This window comes from Panulirus ornatus, chromosome 59 (genome assembly GCF_036320965.1).
Source record: "Panulirus ornatus isolate Po-2019 chromosome 59, ASM3632096v1, whole genome shotgun sequence".
Lineage (NCBI taxonomy): Eukaryota > Metazoa > Arthropoda > Malacostraca > Decapoda > Palinuridae > Panulirus > Panulirus ornatus.
Window position 1 is genome coordinate 6,767,252 of NC_092282.1, and position 16,716 is coordinate 6,783,967.

The 16,716-nt window shown below is 47.1% G+C and overlaps 1 protein-coding gene across 1 annotated transcript in view; it reads left to right on the top strand.

Annotated features, from left to right (window-relative positions):
* LOC139767281 (discoidin domain-containing receptor 2-like) overlaps positions 1 to 16,716 on the top strand; it is a 92,489-nt gene that overhangs the window by 69,986 nt on the left and 5,787 nt on the right. The window contains 1 exon segment of the mRNA XM_071696470.1: positions 16,033 to 16,166. Coding sequence (XP_071552571.1) covers positions 16,033 to 16,166 — 134 coding nt within the window.

Sequence of the window (16,716 nt, forward strand, 5' to 3'; positions counted from 1 at the left end):
ATATATATATATATATATATATATATATATATATATATATATATATATATATATACACACACACGAGAAATTTTTGAGATTTAACCTGCATTTATCAGACGAGAGAGAAAAAGACATTACATTTCCTTCTTGCATATATTTCGGGAAATTTTCAGAATGTTCTGCTACACCCTCTACGAGTCTGAACTGTGTTAATGTTGGTTCATGGTTATTCATGAATATCATAATTTTTCATTGCGAAGGTATTTTGTTTTTTTTCCCAACATGAGCACACACAGAGAGAGAGAGGGAGAGAGAGAGAGTTTTTAGGCTTTGATTAATTATATAGGCGTGGATCACGTTGTTCTAAGGGCAGTGTTGATGACCGCACAGAATCCTACCATTTAATTTATGCAGATGAAAGAGAGGGTCATTATCATTACGGCTTTTATGCAACGTTTCACATTTCTTTTTTATCCAACTCTCTCTCTCTGTTTGTGGGGTTTGACAGAATGCTTTGTGGGATGGAAGACGGTGGTTTGCAGGATGGAAGACGATGTGGTTTGTGGTATTCATAACACTGGTTTGTGGAGTTAATCTCCTTGGTTTCTGAGGTTAGTGACAGCGGTTTGTCTCAGTGGTTTGCGGTTTTAGTGGTCAGTGGTTTATGAGGTGTCATTAGTATTGTGCGGTTACTTAAAACTGCTTGTGGCCATTATCTAAGAGGTTTGTGGGATTATTCAAAACGGTTTGCCGGGGTGTGTGTCCATGGTTGGAAAAGAACTGATGAATCAGGACACCAAATAGAAAGGGTGCTCGTGTAATTAGCCGTTTGATCTTTTTTTTTTTAATTCAATGGACATTAATGATGAATCTTGCTTTTTAATCATTCATGTCTGTTCTTTATAGACAACCCGTCTTTCTGTGATGGATAGTTCATGTTAATTTTCAGTCCCAATTTGTGCTTTTTTGTAAACGTCTTGAGTTTTCAGTTCTCTAAGTCAACACGATCTAATAAGTAACTGAATTCAGTTCTGGTTTTGTTATCTCAATCCTGCCTTCGTTTTGATGATGAATGGCTAATAAAGAGGGCAGTCGCGTATGGAGTCCATGTTATTCAACTTATAATGAATAAATTACGCAGGTATCTCTCGTCTCCAGTCTTGAGAATGTATGGCACCTGTGTAGTATTCGTGATGAACTAGATATATGTATGGTTTGTATTCTCTCCTTCCCATTGGTCAGTCAGCCTGAGTTCATATGTATTCTTCCCTCCTATTGGACGGTCAGCCAAAGGCTCGTGTATCCTTCCTTTCTATTTGTTCGTCAGCTTGAGTCTTTTGTATTTTCCCCTCCAATTGGTCAGTCAGCCTAAGTCCTATATATTCTCATCACCCATTGGACGGTTATCTATTCAGAGTCATTGACGCTCCAGTCTGTTTACATTTCCTTCTTAACTGTGAGGTTTGTGTATACTCTAATGACGAAGTGGACTCGTAAATACCTCATTTCTACCTTCGTCACCTGCTACCAACTTTAGCCTTACTCACAAATCACCAGGTACTCGCATCAACCTCACCCTTACTCATATTTCACCCTTACCCTTTTCCACATCTACTCAAACCAGCTTTGCCCTTACTCACAAGTCACCAGATGCTCACAACCCCACCCACCCTTAGTCTTATCCTTGCTCACAATCCACCAGTTACTCATGTCAGTCTCCCACCCTTTACTCATCACGTAAACAAGCCGAGAGCCCCACCCATGGTCCCTCACACCCAGATATTATCAGCTGACCGAGACGTCTGAAGGTGTTAAGATACTGTGTGATGCAGTCTACATGTAAACCAGCTTAAAGCTATCTCAAGAAGGCCAAGGGATAGATAGATAGTTCTAGCCCCACTCCGCTCGTAGCCCTGATGATAATGGTCTTAATTCCTAGCCCGAGCGGTGGCCCCTGAGTTCCTATCCCACACGATGGATCTCCTAGACTAAAATCTTTGCCCTCCCCGCCTCCTCCTGTATCCTCACCCAAACGCAAGTCATGACATAGTATCCCTAACGATGTACACCCACACACACAGTGAATCCTAGCACTTGACTGAGCCTTAGCTTTCGCTGACGTATTATATACCTGGCATCGAGGAACTATGAAGGGGAAAAGGGAGTGGGGTGTGATCGCGCGCTCTATACAAGCATGGAGGGTGTTGGTAGATGGCTCGAAGTAACTGGAAAGTGTATGTCCCACGACTCCACTGTGTTCACATAGGGAGGAAGGGAGAGGGGTTCAAAGAGGGTTGGGTAAGTAAAGGCCATGTAACTTCAGATACGCATGGTACCCGGATGGATTTATCTACTTACAAGGAACGGCGTAGGATGTAACCATTAAGTGTATCGGTATGTTCTCATGGCGCTGGGGTATGGTGGCGAGAGGATAGAGGTGGGGGAGGGGTCGAAATGTATGACAGACATATATATATATATAAACCACTAACTGTTCATTGTTTAGTTTTCGTGTATAGCACATGCATGTATTTTGCCTGCAGACTATTACAGTGGTGTACCAACATGCTTCCATTTTGCTGGAGCTTGTTAGAATGGTGTATTGATATATTTCCATTTTGCTGGCATACTGTCAGAGAGGTGGATAAATATGTTCCTCTTTTTTCTCGATGGCAGATTGTCATAGCGGTGGGTTAATATACCCCATTTACTAATTGCCAGCTTGAGCGCTATACGATTATACCAACATACTTCGTTATATACCTACCTCATACGAATAAACATATAGACACATGTTACGAGCATACTCCATGTTATGCTAACATCATAACCCCTGTGATGTTTAATGGATATATATATATATAGTTCCTTTGCGATAGTATATAAAGCCACAGAGGGTCTATCAGAGTATGATGGACGAACCCCCGGGGTATAATAAGAACGTTGGATGAAACGAAGTGGTTTATTAAGCGACATAGGATGTTGCCAACAGCACGTTGTCCCATTTTCTTTAAAACTCATCTCAAAGGTAATCTAGACAGATTTAGAGAATATATTCCTTCTTGCTGCGAAGGAGAATTGAGTATACCATTGAGTATACCATCACAGGTTAAGAAATTGACAGAAATCAAGCCACCCTGTGGCCGAAGATGAACACCATTCGTTAACATTGTGGAAAATCTCAGAGAGAGAGAGAGAGAGAGAGAGAGAGAGAGAGAGAGATTTCATGGCAAGGGAGGCAACGCCCCTCGCCGGATCTTGCAGGTCAATTTGCATTCACGTCGCGTCTTCTGCGGTGAATTCCATATTGATTATAACAGACAGAGACGAAATGCTGTGTGTGTGTGTGGATGTGTATCCCTCCCTCTTCATCCAGGGAGAGAGAGAGAGAGCGTAGGAGGAAGGTGGAGAGCATGGTTGGAGATTCGAACCTTCCCACCCCCAGCCTCGCCACTGCTCATGTGAATCCAACAGAGGCAATGGTACAACACACTCACACGTTACCCACCACGCCACGGAGGGCCCCCGCCAGTCTGGTTGCAGCCCCATGGTTCCCCCAGCCAAGCCAGAGTCACCGCCGACTGGTTCTCGTGCGCTATTTAAGAAGGGAACCGACGGGTACATAATAGACTGGTGCCTCACATGACTGAATATCTCATTGCTTCGTTAACATTCTAATGACTCATTAGTTCCTCTGAGATATTGAAGAAGCAGCACGGGGGCCCCCTCCTTTACCCACTACCACCCTAACACCACACCACCCCGATTGCCATTTAAATTATGTGTTTGTTTATTTAAGACACCCGGGGAGTATATAAGCCAACCAGCAGCCTCTTTTTTTTTTTTTTGCCTTTACTCATGTTTAATCTTTACGTTGTTTTGATGTGAGAGGTATTATTCTATTCCGTAAGTTACGGTACTCTCCATCATCGGTCCCTCAAACTATCGAGTTACAGCGAGGTCTTGCATTTGAGGGAACTCCCGTGTGTGTGTGTGTTCTCTGGTGTTTTGTCTTGAGGATGGGAGGAGGTGGTTCTTAGTCGTCTTGGCCTCCTGGTATGACGGGAGTAGGAGGTAGAACTGGTGTGATCAGAGATATTTTTTTTTTCTAACCTCTTGGGGCAAGACGGAGCGATCCCTCAACCGCGACGGTACGACTCATGAGCGCGACGGTACGACCACTTGGAGGGGTATGTATGATGACGTGGCCTTTGACCCAGACCTTCAGGGTCAGATCAAAGGGCGATTCAAGGGTCAGGCTATTATTAAACCCACGGGTCGCACCGTCGTGCTCAAGGATCGTACCCTCGCGCACTCAAGGATCATACAGTCGTGCTCTAAGGTCGTACCCGTCGTGTTCGAGGGCCATGCAGTCCTGCTCGTGGAGGGGGTCGTACCTTTGTGTGTTCAAGGGTCTTACCATCGCGCTAGAGGATCAAAACATCAACTCTGAACCCAACGGGATTGTGTGTTCTGGCTGACGACCTCCTCCTCCTCTTCCTCCTCCACGAGTTGGTTACCACGAAGCTTACAATCTCGTGTGTGTGTTTTGGGAAGAGATAGATAATCTAAGCCGCCAGGATAAGAGACAATGAGGGACCTGGCGGGCCTCCGGCTTTGGGACGAGCTCTCGCGAGACCACTGGTGATTAAAGAAAAACAAGAGACCTAATACCCCGGGCCGAGTTAATGAGTACAGCGATCTAATTGATGACTTCATTACGTCCACTCGCATTCAAAACCACCCCACCACCACCCCAGATGAGATCCCGGCCGTGATGGTAATCTCGGAGCTTCATTTTGTTAGTCTGTCTGTATATCTTATGCAGACGAAGATTGTTCGAACCTTGTCTCGGCGCAGTGACGTCCGTGTGAGGTCAGGTGCTTTTCAGTTAACCCATATAGACGATTCGATCCTAAAAACGGTCCGTTCGACAGCATGTGTCACAGCCTGAGACATTCCTTGTAAAACTATTCAGATGTTTCACGCAAAATGAACCAACGACTCGCGGGAAGAACCGGGGTTTTATGAATCCAGTCTGAAGCAGTGCGAGTCGAACACGACCGGGTCCTCCTCCCAGTGTGGGGGTTAAGCGAGAGAACACCGTCTCTCTCTCTGAACCCCGCCACCCAGACGCATCTCACCGTAAATGACTTACGACGCCGCCGACGTGCTTACGACGCACCCAAGATGCGACGGCGGGCGGACTACTGCCCCCCCGAAAGGTACGATCGTGTCGGCCGCCAAGAGAGAATTATATCCATGTGGACTGCGGCCTCTCGACGCGACGAAGATGAAGCATCTCCTTGAATGTGCGCAGCGGTCTCTTAGTTTGGGGGTGGTGGTGGGGCGGGGCTAGACGTAAGGGTAGGGGGTCGCAGAATACGCCATTCGGTTCGGGACCAGTTGCGCTGCCGCTGCGTAAAATGAGCCCCCTTGTTAATGGTTGGGTAAAATGAGCCCCCTTGTTAATGGTTGGGGTGGGGTTGGGAGGGAGATGATGTTAGTCAAGACATATATTATTGATGATTATGGCGACTAGATGATGATAACTTGTGCTCCCACCATGGTGGAAAGTGTGAGTAATGGTAGTTCTTATTCATTGTCCTCGAGTTACGACCATTGTCTAATGCAGTGATGTTATTATCACAGTGAACTGATGACGGGGATTATTATTATCATTATCAATTAGTTTATTATCATTATTATTGTCTTTTTTTCGTACGATCGGTCGGGTCGTGAACGTCGTAGTCAATAGCAATGTGGTTGGTGTAAATGCCTTGGAAGTTGGTGATCAACTACTTCCCAGATGCCACCAGACCGTCTTCAGGACCTGGACCTGTGGAACACCACGGTGCGGCCCTTGAGGACGTCGTGCGGCCCTTGAGAACGTCGTGCGGCCCTTGATCACGACGTGCCATCCTTGAAAACGACGTGCGGCCCCTGAGCACGACGTTGCGACTGTGGTGCGATCCTTGAGAACCACGATGTTACGATTGTGGCTCGACACTTGAGCACGACGGGACAGCCTTTGGGTATGATGACCTGGCCTGCCATCTGGTCATTGAGGGTGACGTGAAAGGGTTGGGAAACACGTCCATGGGTTGGGGAACACGTCCATGGGATGGGGAACACGTCCCTGGGTTGGGGAACACTTCCATGGGATGGGAAACACGTCCCTGGGCTGGGGAACACGTCTCCCGGTCGAGGACACGGTAAATTCTAGCTTCCGGATACTTCAACGTCCGTGAGGCGCGACCCATTCCAATTTGTTTTGCTAATCAGCACAGCCCCCCCGACCCTGTGTTGTTCTGGCCACGGCACCACGATCTATCCATCGACTCACAAATAATACCTTTGGCACCCGGGTCGTTACAGAAGGCCACCATTACCTGTGAGCTCTGGCAGAGAAAAAAAAATTTAAAACAAATTTGGCTAAATATTCATAAGGTATCTCGAAAGGGGTTTTTTTTTTTTTTGCTTTAAGTTACTGGTAAAGGCATTCCACGGCCGTTTTGAAAAAAAAAAAAAATAGGGGGAGGCGTTTTAGCATTCCCACAGGTTTATGCGTGGGGCGCACGCACGCACGCAAACACGAGCGTGCAGAGGTAATAAATATCTCCCCCCCCCCCCCCTTTCCCCCTAGGAAATTATCTCCCAATTTGTAAATCCTTAAAAAGTATGATAAACAATGGTCCGGGGGAGGGCAGGATGGTGCAGGTGTGAGGGCCCCTGCAGGCCTTATATAGCAGGTTAGGGGGGGGCCCCCCAGCCCTGGGTGGGCCCTCCAGCCCTGGGTGGGCCTCTACCCAATCCTGCCCTTGGGGGGGATACCCCAGCACTAAGAGGGGAGGCTAGTCCACTACCTACTACCCCTGGGGGAGGAGAGATGGGGGGGGGGGAATACCCCAGCATCGTGGGGGCTTTTACCCCCCCCCCCCCCACTTGTTGCCCCTGGGGGAAGAGGGAAGGTCCCAGACCTGTGGGACTCCACCCTTCTTGTTACTCCTGGGGTGAGGAAGGAGACAGACACCCCTGCCCTCTGGGGACCTCTAACCCCCTGCTGTACCTGGGGGAGATGGAGAGACCCCAGCTGTGGGAGAACCTCTCTCCTCACCCCGCGAGGAGTGGGGGCTATACGTCCCCCAGGTGGAGGGGAGGTCATAGTGGCGGTTTTCGTCACAGATAAAACATGACACAGGTTCAGAGGGAGGGATTATTATATTGTTTAATGTTGCAGATTACTGTGTGTGTGTGTGTCTGTCTGTCTGTGTACTATGTCTGTGTGTCTGTCTGTGTCTTTGTGTCAGTCTGTGTCTAAGTATCTGTCTTTCTGTCTGACTGTCTCTGTGTATCTATCTCTCTGCCTGTCTCTCTGTCTGTCAGTCTGTGTCTGTGTATCTGTCTCTCTGCCTGCCTGCCTGTCTGTCTGTCTGTGTACAGTAAAGGCATACTCGCGTGTCCACGGGATGGCAATTCCCAAAAGTGGATCGCTGCGTCTTCGTATTGGTCGAACTGGAATCACAACCACTCGCATCTTCGAGGTGGTTCCACAAGCGCGGAGCCACATGGTCTCAAAAGCATTACCCCCGTACACAAGCCCCACCGCCCACCACAACCCCGAAACGAGAACGGGTTCTCCGCCCGTACACGAGCCCCACACGAGCGTGCGTATAACGCATTTTCACCAGACGAAGGTCCGTCAGACTGACCTGATGACCTGGGTCTTTTGACCTTCAGACCTTAAGGGTCATGGTCAAAGATCAGAGCAGGCCATTCTTAACCCAGGGTCGTACCGTCGTGCTCAAGGAATCGTACCATCTTCAAGGAACTTACCGTCGTGCTCAAGGAATCGTACCATCTTCAAGGATCGTACCATCGTGCTCAAGGATTGTACCGTCGTGCTCAAGGATCGTACCATCTTCAGGGAATGTACCGTCGTGCTCAAGGGTCGCACCATCGTGCTCAAGGGTCATACCGCCGTGCTTAAGGGTCGTACCGTCGTGCTCAAGGGTCGTACCGTCCTCTTATAGATACAAAGATGATAGTTTCTAACTTGCTACCACCAGGACTACATCATCTAAGCTTTGCTTGAAAGCTTAACTACATCATCTAAGCTTTGCTTGATAGCTTAACTAACCCTTTTTTTAAAGCTTAACCAAACCATCAAAACCTTCTAGCCCCGGTGTTCAGCGTCACGGGATTCGAATTGTTTCTCGCCATCGGCCGTGACGAGCGGCTGATTCGCCGTAACAACCCCCCCCCCCCCCGCTAACTGCTGTGGAAAATCCGCAAATCGCCATAACCACCACCGGAGGGCCGGCCCGTGACGCGGGTTCCCAACAACCCGAAGAAGTGGAGAGAGAGAATGTGTGTGTGTGTGTATGGGTGTGTGCACATACCTACCCTACGAGTACCAATGGCGAGAATTGCTTTGAGGCTGGACTAATGTGAGGAGAGAGAAAGACAGAGAGAGAGAGAGAGAGAGAGAGAGAGAGAGAGAGAGAGAGATCGCCTTCAGGGACCCCGATCAATAATAAATAAATTCGAACCTTAAAACTCCACATGTTGTGTGTTTTGTTGTTTACGATGCCATTGATTGTCTGACGCAGGAAGGGGTGGGTTGGTTGTATGGGGTGGGGGAGAAGGGGGAGGTGAGTCAGGAAGGTTAGGGGGGTGTGGGGGAAGGATGTGGTAGGTAGGGGTTTATATAGGGAGGGAGGTGGGGGGAAGGTGGCAGGCGAGAGGACGAGGGTGGTTCATTTCTCTAAAGTATATTTGGCGTTATATGATATCATATGGGGTTAATAAAAAAAAAATGACTACGGTACATTTTCTATAAGTTTCACCCAAAGAAAATGGCAATACTGTATATTTTCTATGATTTTGACCCCCAAAAAAAAATTGACATTCACCAACACATTTTCTACCATTGTACCAATATTTACGTTTTCCATGATTCTGCGAAAACATTCTCCCTGATTTTACCATCAAATTATTATCTATAACATTAAAATTTGTATATTTTTCTTAAATGTTTACACTTGTAGAGGTTTAATGCCATCTCGCGTTTATTTACATTCATCTTTCTTTTTTTCATTTTAAAAAAGCGTTCTACACTTGTCACATTATCAGGAAGCTGCTCCGGACCTGGTATATATATATTTTTTTATTATTTTTTTAATAAATGTTTTTCGTGATGAATTGCGCAATGCATCACCATCAAGAGGCAAAAAGAAAACGGGGTTACGGCGATAATGTAGCGCGCATATATGACGCAAAGGGAGAGAGAGAGAGAGGGAGAGAGAGAGAGAGAGAGAGAGAGAGAGAGGGAGAGAGAGAGAGAGGGAGAGAGAGAGAGAGAGAGAGGGAGAGAGAGAGAGAGGGAGAGAGAGAGAGAGAGGGAGAGAGAGAGAGAGAGAGAGTTACATAGAGTTACAGACCCAAGGTCCAAAGCGAGGTAGTCTAGCCAGAGAGAGAGAGAGAGAGAGAGAGAGAGCAAATTAATTTTACCATTTTTTTTTCTTTATAAATGGATCTTGCCAAGGGAGGGTGGTTCTTGCCGATCACCGGAGGGCGGTGGAGTCCTTCAGCGTGGCTACCCGCCTATGGGAATATATGTATCCGTGTGTGTGTGTGTGTTGGTTCAGTCGCGAAGTATAATTAGGCATTATCCCAACTGGCGTTCGGATGATAAATAGGCTAAGGATAGGTAGGTATTATCTTCTGACCCCTCACGCCCCACGCCCGCTGACCCCGAAGGCACTTTACACGCCCCCCACGCCCGTAACCCCGAGGGAGTGCGCTCTCGCGCGCGCGCGCCAGCGTACTTACACGCCCAAGAGAGCGTTGAAGTCGTGGGTCTCCGCCCCGACGCGTCCAGCCTCCACGACCCCCCCTGGTCAGTGAGCGTCGGCGTCCACACCTCGACGTCCTTTGACCCCGCCCACGCCCATCTGCACCCACACGCTATGCCCGCCCGTTAGACACACACACACACACACACACCTGCACTCACACCATCGAGAAGCCCCATGGAAGAAAAACCTCACCACCTACCATCACGCCTACGTGGCCACGGCACCTCCTCCTCCTCCTAAGCCCAGCCCAGCCCTACAACCTCCTCCTCCTCCTCCTTCTATGACGTTAATGACCCTCCGGGTTGTGATAAATGATCTATTCTCGTCAGATTAATGTTAATACTCGGGTTATTGATTTCCGAAGATTGTTTTCTTTTTTTTTTATATATATATCATCGGGCAGGCAAGAGGAGGAGGAGGATTGTAAAGTCTTTAGGCGCTGTGTTCCTTACCTTTTCAACGAACGTTCGAAGGCATTTCCAGAGGGGTTTTCCTTTTTTCATCTTGGGTAAATGAATACTGTATTTCTTTGCTAGGAAATACAGTCTTCTAATACACGGTCGTGATGGTTGCTGTAACTCTGCAAGTGCTAATCTAGTGAGAAGAGAAGGCCTCTACACTGTTAAACCTTTCCTTGGTTAAGTGGGAAACGTTTACAGTGGAATGAAAGTTCCCTTTTGAAAGTGGGAGATCTTCACGATGCGCAGCCTCGCTATTATGCGACTCCCGGCACCATGTGAGAGACTTCCCCCTCCTCTCCAGCTCATCCCAGTAGTCCTCACAACACGGCTCGCACCCCTGGAGCTTCCTTAGGGGTTCCCTCATCCCCTGGCTTAGGAGTGCTCTACTCCAGGATTCGCTTACTCTTCTTACTTCCAGGCTCAGTGTCGTACCTTCCTTTCTCTGTAGAGTCTGTGTGATTCACCTCATTTATCATTCTTCTATTGTATTCGTCTTTTGGTTCATCATTCCTGGACCTGGAACCTTCCAGTTCGTCTTGTGTTCCATGACGACGGTGTCGTTTGTCGTCCTACCCATGATCAGGTTTGGGTAGCTCTCCTCTACCCAGAGCTCCCTGGAACTATCTTCATTGTGGGCTCTTCTGTGAGCTGGCTATTTGCTCCAGGTCTTCTAGTACAATGCTGGAACTCATATTCGACCTTCTTCGTCGTGCATGCCTTTGCTTAAAGCAAATCCTCGAACAGCGTTCCAGCACCTGGCTCACCCTTGAAGAGCATTCCACCACCCGCAGGTTATCCTCAACGCTCTTTCCAGACTACGCAGCTCATCCATGAAGAGCATGCCAGAACCTGCAGTTAATCCTCAGACGACGTTCCAGCACCTGCAGTTCATCCTCGAATGATGTTCCAGCACCTGCAGTTCATCCTCAGACGACGTTCCAGCACCTGCAGTTCATCCTCGAATAATAATGTTCCAGCACTCTTAGCTCATCCAAAAGCATTCCAGCGTCCGAAGCTCGTCCTCGACAAGCGTTCCAGCACCCTTGCTTATCCTGGAGCAGCGTTCCAGCACCCTCCCTTTTCCGCGCCATTTCTTTGACGAAGGGTTTCTCATTAACTTGCAGACCTTCCCTTCGTCTGGTGTTCCCCTCACGTCACCTACTACTGCCCACCTCATCTTCTCCTATTCAGATACTAACAACTTCCAGACCTTTTTTTTTTTTTTTCCTCTCCCAACTGGAACCACCCTGAATCTCTCCCCCCAATGAATTGCTCCAATTATCCCTACTTCAACCTTCCCACCTACCCCGTCACCCCTGGAACGCACCCTCTGCATCCACCAGAAATTACTGCCGAACCTTCGCCTATCCACTGACATTCTTTCCTTTTCCTTTCCCTGTACAGGAGAACCTTAATCCTTCCAAGCCCTATGGTATAGGAGTTGAACATCCCAAAGGTAGATCAGTCCATATTGGAGATGTATACATTCCCTTCCAGCCTCTTCCATCTTAAGAGAAAACCCCTCCCTTCCATTTCTTCCCCCTTCCCTCTAATGGAATTCTTCCTATTTCTTCCTTCTAGGAGCACTCTTTTCCCATCGCTCTCAATTTCTCCACTTTCAAGCTCCTGCTAATTCATTACACACATCTCCTCCCCTCACCCTGATCTCCTCGCATCTCTATAAACTCCCCGTTATCTTCCCTCCTTTTACATTCCTCCTTCGCTACCTTGGTCCCTCTTCTTCCTCCCTCCTCCTCCAGTGGCGGGGCGAATCGCCCTCCTGCTCAGCCTTCTGGTCACGTGCGCACCGTCCGGCTGGGAAATAGTCACTCAACATTTCTTGGTTGAGAATAACTCCCCCTTGTGGCTGGTATCAGTCCTTTGTGTCGGGGGGGAAAAGGGGGTAGGAAGGAGGCGCATTCTCCCTATCTCTCTCTCCCCCTCCCTCCCCTTTCTAGAAGGATGATAGTGATGATGGAAATAATGATCCTGGATGGTGATAGTGAAGGAAATAATGATGATCCTAGATGGTGATAGTGACGATGGGAAATAATGATGATCCTGATAGATGGTGATAGTGATGATGGAAATAATGATGATCCTGATAGATGGTGATAGTGATGATGGAAATAATGATGATCCTGCTAGATGGTGATAGTGATGAAATAATGATGAACGAGGAGCGCGTGAGGGAGGGGGGTGAACATGACGATGGTGAAAAGAAAGATACTAGTTGTGACGGGATATGGTAATGACTGACGACTGTGACTTTATAACAACTGGTAACGTTTTGAAGTGACGATAACCGTGACGGGTGCGACAGTTTGTGACGGCAGGAGGAGGGGCGGCGTGGTTATGTATGTGACATATGACAACTATGGCGCAAAATGTGACCATAACTATGACGAGAGGACTGTTGTGACGGAACGTGACTGTGACCAGTTGAAACAACTGACGGGACGTAACGAGGACGAACGAAATGTCATCTGTGACGTAACGCTCTTGGTGACGCTGGGTGTTGGCAGTCATCGATACTACCGGTAAATCCCAGGTCCTCTTTCCAGGAGAGACGCACACACACCCCCTCCTGGATTCTGCAACCGTTGCTGGACTCCCTGTACACACTATGAAGCCTTCTGCCACACCACACCTTTTTGCTGTGTAATTTACCAGGCGCCTCGGACGAACATACTGGCCTCATTGAAGCAACGCAGTCGTTAGCACATAACAGAATGCAATTTTTCCCCCCCTCCCTCCTCCCATTTTCTTCAATCTCAGGCTCATTTAGGCTTCAGGTCACGTGACCACGGCCGCCAGGGGCCCCGCCCATGACAGCGTCGCCAACGCCTGCCGGAGGGAGGTATACATTGTATTCGAAGATGCGGTCACAAACTTGGAAAAGGAACACCTACTCAAAGACATTATACGTTCTCATTGTAAGTATCTTATAAGTATCAACTTAGCCACGCAAGGACAGAAAATAAGTAATGAAAAAGTAAGGCAAATGAATTATTAAAGTTCGTATCAGTGTTACAAATCTTATTAGCAGGTTGTTTTTTTATAAGATATGCTACAGTGTTGCCAAAGGCGTAGGAGCTGTGCTACAGAGTGTTGGTTTCGTGTTTTGGCTCAAGATCAGTGAACAGTTTTTTGGCTCATGTGCGCGCACACACACACACACACACACACACACACACACACACACACACACACACACACACCTGCACTTTGTTTCTGTAACAAGTGGTGAACAGCTGGCTCCAATGCCAATGCATACGTGTTAAAAGAGAGAAATATAACGAAAGGAAGAAGGAAAAAAAAAAAAAAAGGTTGTAAGTAATACAGATACGTCTGGCGTTGCACCAATGGAGTGGTAGGGAACAGTAGTTCTTAGAACCGACGGATATAATGGCTACACCACCCCATGACGTAAATGAGCCAAAAATGAGAAAATGGAAGGTAGAGAGGGAAGGACAGGGCTGTGTGGTGAGGTGAGGCAGAGGGAGGGAGGGAGGTTCACTTACTTGTTGGTTCCCCTTTGGGCGAAGACTGGCTCCGGAGACGATCATACAGAGACCTCGAGATAAGGACGACTGGTGTCGTTCCTCTGGCTGCCACCAGGTGCCTGATGACGAGAATAACAACCAAGTTCAAGGGTGTACAGGAGGGAGGGAGAAGTTTACTAACAGGAAAGGTTAGAGAGAGATTGGCAGTTCTTTATCATGAGATTCTGTGGTGAACTGACGTAACGAGAGACGAAGCTCTTAAATGGAAGGAGTTCCAAAGCAAAAAGACAGAAAGGACGTGTTTGGGTCATTAGTATGCCATAAGGAAATCAATTATGCTTGAAGAAAACTGAAATAAAGATCTGTTTTGGATACAAAAATCAAGTTTACTGCTATATTTTCAGTAGATGAAATGGGGTTAGTAAACGTGCCCTTCCCAACCCTAATCAAAAAAAAGAATGACATGAGTGATTGAACTGAAAGGTAGAGGAAGGGACCAGGGCTAAATATACTCAGGGAGAGGAAAGAAATTTCGATGATTGATGAAAGTGTTGAACGAACCCGAGAAAATAAACAAGGTATGGGAACTCTGGATGGAACTGTACGGGAAGATAAAAGTGGTACAGAGACTTTTAGGTTAAATGTATGAAGGGAAACCAGGAGTCATGGATTGAAACCAATGACGCTAAAGTGAATTCAAATGAAGTTGAAGAGATGCAAAACACTATCCAGGCTGGGAAATGGTGATATGTGTTATGGACTACGATGAAAGTCAAAAAATATATAGAATATATCAAAGAGTGGTAAAGTCAGATACAAGAAATATAATAGGCAAGACAATTATGTTGTCTACGAATAAAGAAATCTAGGAGAGGTCACTGCCTCTTATGGCAAAGATGGCTATGTTCGATGGCTATAGCAGTCCCGACGGTGTTGTACGAATGGGCAGTCTTGGGCCTTGAACGCAGGAGAAAGGGAGGTAGGAACAACGAGGAGGGGGTCAACCTGTAAATATTAACTTTCAGGAAGGATAATTAGCAACATGACTGTGCTTTGCCAAACAAACAGACTTGGAGGGCTCGACTTGACAGGATAGGAGTCAAAAACGACAGGGGAAGGGAGAGTTCGAAAAAAAAAAAATGATTAGATGATTCAGAAACGAAAAAATATAGAAAAACCGAAGTTATGAACATAGCTGGTCATCCTACCGAAGCCTCATAACACCTGCTACACTGTGAACTGGACGGCGTGTGGGATAGGGTCAAGTTTTGTGTTGTATGTACGTGTTTGTGTACCAGTCGTGGCTCATGCAAGGACAGAGAAGCTCAGGTGATCAATACAGATAAGAAAAGGTTAGGTACTGAACCCAGGAATATAGGATGAACAAAGAAAGACAGCCAGGCTAGAGAAAAACGGGAGACAGTTGAGGACCGGAAGATTCTGAGATGCCATCGAGATGGGCGGGTCCACAGGGCTCTCTCTCTCTCTCTCTCTCTCTCTCTCTCTCTCTCTCTCTCTGCCACCGCCGCCGCTGCCCAGCGTTCGTTACAAGTCCCTACACGTATTATCGGCTCCGAAAAATTCTTCTCGTGTCTGGTCGTCCCTGGTGCACTCCAGGAGAGATCTCTTTAGTGCCCTCCCTCCTGTCCCATCGCGAGCAGTTTTCCTTCTTTTATTCCATTTTTGTCATTTGTGTCATTATCCGGTTGCTGTAGCTTCTATACCCCAGAGCTTTTGTCTTTTCTTAAGCTGTTTTCTGTCCTAATTGAATCTTTGTCACTTTTCTTAGTAACGTGTTTTCTGTTCCGTTCTTGATTCCAGTATTTATTAATGTTTTCATGTGTACTGTTCACTCCTTATGATCGATTTTCTCCTCATGTATCGATATTAATTCCGCTGTCATTTTTTTCTATTTTCTCTCGTATCTTATTCAAGGTTTATCATACATTTAGGTCTTAGTGAATTCCAGTATATGACTGGGAGGAAAAACTAAGATATCCTTTAACTGATTTCAGAGTTCGAAGGATCAGGTTTTGTGCTTCCTTTAGATGAATGGTGTTGAGTTCTGGCTTAATGACCTTGGACTAATGATAGCCCGTGAATCACGTCATTAATGGAGTAAATGCTGGAACCGGATGTGATGGGAGGTACATGTTGATTTCTCTGGAAATTAGTTTACCATGGGTTAATGTGTTCCTCTGTTCCATTCTCCCGTGTGGGCAGGGTACGAGTGGGTGGGCTGGAAGAACGACACCCGCCAGATGCAGCCAGTCGAGATCACCTTCGAGTTCGACTCCGTCAGGAACTTCTCCGCCGTCCACATCTACAGCAACAACTTCTTCACCAAGGACGTCCAGGTGGGTACTCTACCGTCTACATCTACAGCAATAACTACTTTTCCAAGGACGTCCAGGTAGGTCTTGTACCGTCTACATCAACACCAGCAGTTGCCTTAACAAGGAGGAACAGGTACGTCGTAGATGGGTCTACGACGAGTGCTTCACCAAGGTCGTCCAGGTAGGTCTCCTGTCTCTACATCTACATCAGTAACTTCACCAAGGACATACAGGCAAGTCTATGGCACCCGACGAAACAGCAACGTCTTTGCCAGACATATTGGTAGGTCTCTTTCGCCTACATCTAAAACAGAAATAGAACAAGAGATTATTAAACCTTTAGACTATGCCTCCTCATTTATCCACCCAGTGTTCTAAATGCCTTCTGTATGTCAAAAAAAAAATTCCGGTCATCTTTTTTTCTGTTGAAATCTTGACAGCCTGACATAGGAACAATCTTTTTTTTTTACAAGTATTATCTTACCCAGGCCTCGCTCTCTCTCTCTCTCTCTCTCGGAGATGTTCATCTATATCTTTCCCTCTCCCGGCACACAGTCTCCCATGTCTCTGC